This window comes from Carlito syrichta, unplaced genomic scaffold (assembly GCF_000164805.1).
Source record: "Carlito syrichta isolate Samal-C Ts95f unplaced genomic scaffold, Tarsius_syrichta-2.0.1 Scaffold301559, whole genome shotgun sequence".
NCBI classification, from domain to species: Eukaryota; Metazoa; Chordata; class Mammalia; order Primates; family Tarsiidae; genus Carlito; species Carlito syrichta.
In genome coordinates this window covers 40,137-43,047 of record NW_007245655.1, presented here as the reverse complement: position 1 = coordinate 43,047, position 2,911 = coordinate 40,137, and the positions used below count along the sequence as shown (strand labels likewise).

At 40.7% G+C, this 2,911-nt stretch overlaps 1 protein-coding gene across 1 annotated transcript in view; it reads right to left on the bottom strand.

Annotated features, from left to right (window-relative positions):
* CRLF3 (cytokine receptor like factor 3) overlaps positions 1-2,911 on the bottom strand; it is a gene marked incomplete at its 5' end in the record, with an annotated part of 27,569 nt that overhangs the window by 6,672 nt on the left and 17,986 nt on the right. The window contains one exon of the mRNA XM_021710808.1: positions 1,082-1,289. Coding sequence (XP_021566483.1) covers positions 1,082-1,289 — 208 coding nt within the window. The remainder of the gene's footprint in view (positions 1-1,081; positions 1,290-2,911) is intronic.

The window sequence follows — 2,911 nt, the reverse complement described above, 5'->3', positions numbered from 1 at the left end:
GAAGGATCGCTGGAGCCCAGCAGGCGAGGCTGCGGTGGCCGGGAGCGCCACTGCACTCCAGTCTGGGTGACTGAGTGAGACTCCAACTCAAAAAAAAAAAGAATTTATTTTCTAAAATAGAAACAAATGATCAGTCTTCAGGGTGATGAGTATCTACTCTTGACCTCTGCTTAACTGCTTCTGGGTTTGTTTCCAAATGCAAAGCCTCCAGGGAAACATTCTGTGGTGCTGCTAAAAAGAATGTTGTCTGTGGCAAATAAACACTTATCACTGAAAATAAAATGAAAACGTAATTAGCATGCAAAGAAAACATTAGTACTGGCCATGCCTGTAATCCCAGCACTTTGGGAAACTGAGGTTGAGGATCTCGAAGCCAGGAGTTCAGTATCAGCCTAGATAACACAGTGAGACCCCATCTCTACATTAAAAAACAAAAAATTAGCCAGGCCAGGCACAGTGGCTCATGCCTGTAATCCCAGCAATTTGGGAGGTGGAGGCAGAGGATTGCCTGAGACCAGGGATTTGAGACCACCCTGGGCAAGACCTCGTCTCTATAATAAATCAAAAAATTAGCTAGGTGTAGTGGCACACACCTGTGGTTCCAGCTACTTGCAAGGCTGAGGTGGAAGTATCACCTGAGCTCAGTAGGCAGAGGCTGTGTTAGCCGTGAACATATCACTGTACTCTAGCCTGGGCAAGAGTGAGGCAACAACTAAAAAAAATAAAATAAAATAAATAGTAAAATTAGGTTCTACGAACCACGAACACTCTGAAAAATATTTGAATTGACTCAAATTTACCTTAAAATTGTTCTGTTAACAGTGAAAGGGATACTATTATGACAGAATACATGAGAAAAATCATGTATTCCTTCTTGTTTTGTAAATGATTGTAACTAACCCTTCAATTGCATTTACCTTGGGATACCTTACTGCATATCTGTCATCCTACATTACAAACTGTCTCAAGGTAGGGACATCCTAAGCACGCCACAGAAGGCAAGAAGCCTGCTGGTGTTCTCAGAAATCAACAGAATGACAATCTGAATGAAGCACATTTAATAGGTTCCCTGGACCCCTACCTTCTCGGACTAAGTCCTCTGCAGTGGTAACTCCATGTTCTATGAGCTTCTGGCAGTCATCTAGTGGTTTAATGGTCTCCTGTTCAATGGTGTCCACTTCTTGCAAAAGGGTCACCAATCGCTCATCCAGGAGCTTCCCAAGGGTTCCCTTTAAATCATTAAAATGCTGTTTGAGAACATCCCTCGTCTGTGATGCACTCTCTTTGATCTGAAAAGAAGTAAATAAAAACTCAAAATCAGAATCTCTAGAAAAGGCTTACTTATAGGCATTATTCATAGTAATCTAAAGGTACCATATGGCCATCATCTTCCATTAATTAAAAAATGTATACACTGAAATTATATGTATTTGTGTACAGTATGTTCTGATAAACATATACATAGTGAGCTGATTATTACAGTCAAGCTAATCATCATGTCCATCTTTTCACAGGGTTACCTGTGTGTATCAAAAACACTTAAGACCTTTCCTGACCAGGCTCAGTGGCTCAGTCTGTAATCCCAGCACCTTGGGAGGCCAAGGCAAGCGGATTGCCTGAGCCCACGGATTCAAGACCAGCCTGGACAACTTGGTGAGACCTCATCTCTACAATAAATTTTTAAAAATTAGCTGGGTGTGGTAGTGTGCACCTGTAGTTCCAGCTGCTTGGAAGGTTGAGGCAGAAGGATAGCCGGAGCCCAGCAGGTTGATGCTGGGGTGGCTGTGAGCATGCCACTGCCCTCCAGCCTAGGAAACAGAGTGAGACTCCAACTCCCCAAAATAAAGATCTTTCTTCACACATTTCAAGTATACAATATAGTATTATTAACTATAGTCCCCATCCTGTACATTCGATCTCTAGAATTTATTCATCCTACATAACTGAAACTGTGTACCCTATGATCAACACCTCTCCATTCCCTGACCCCATCCCTGGTAAGTACCTTCCTACTCACTGCTTCTATGAATCTAACTTCTTTAGGTTCCACATATAAGTAGAGATCATGCGGTATTTTTCTTTGGGTGCCTAGCTTATTTCACTTAGCATAATGTCCTCCAGGTTCATCCACACTATGGCAAATGGCAAGATTTCTTTTGTTTTTAAAACTGAATAATATTCCATTGTATCCATTCACTAGTAAACTAAGTGTGGTTCACATGCACAAACTGGCAGAATTGCAAAGAATTGGCCTTTAGTTCAGACAGAATAGGCTCAAATCCTGGCTCCATCATTCACAAAATATGTCAATTTGGTTAAGTGAATTAAGTACTCCATGTACTCAATTTCCTTATTTGTCCAGTGAGTATAATAATGGTTACTTCATGGAGTTGCTGTGAGGAATAATTAAAATCTAGCAAGGCGGAGCACATCTATAATCCCAGCTATTTGGGAGGCTGTTGTGGGAAGAGTTTGAGTCAAGTTAGGGCAAATATAGTAAGACCTCGTCAATAAAATATATACATATATTTATATATATTTAATCTATGTACTTCACTAGGTAAAATAACTGGCACATTTTTGTTCTAAATAAATAAATGTTAAAAATTGTTGTTGTTATTATCTGAACAAAGTAGTTCTCAGCAATAGCACATTTCAATACAAAAATAGTTTTAATTACAAGGGTATTAAAATTCATTTTATTGAAAAGAAGCTGCCTGAGCCCATGGGTTCAAGACCAGCCTGGGCAAGTTGGTAAGACCTCATCTCTACAATAAATCAAAAAATAGCCGGATTCGGTGGCTCAGTCTGTAATCCCGCACTTTGGGAGGCTGAGGTGAGCGGATTGCCTGAGTCCGCGGGTTCAAGACCCACCTGGGCAACTTGGCAAGACCTCATCTCTACAATAAAT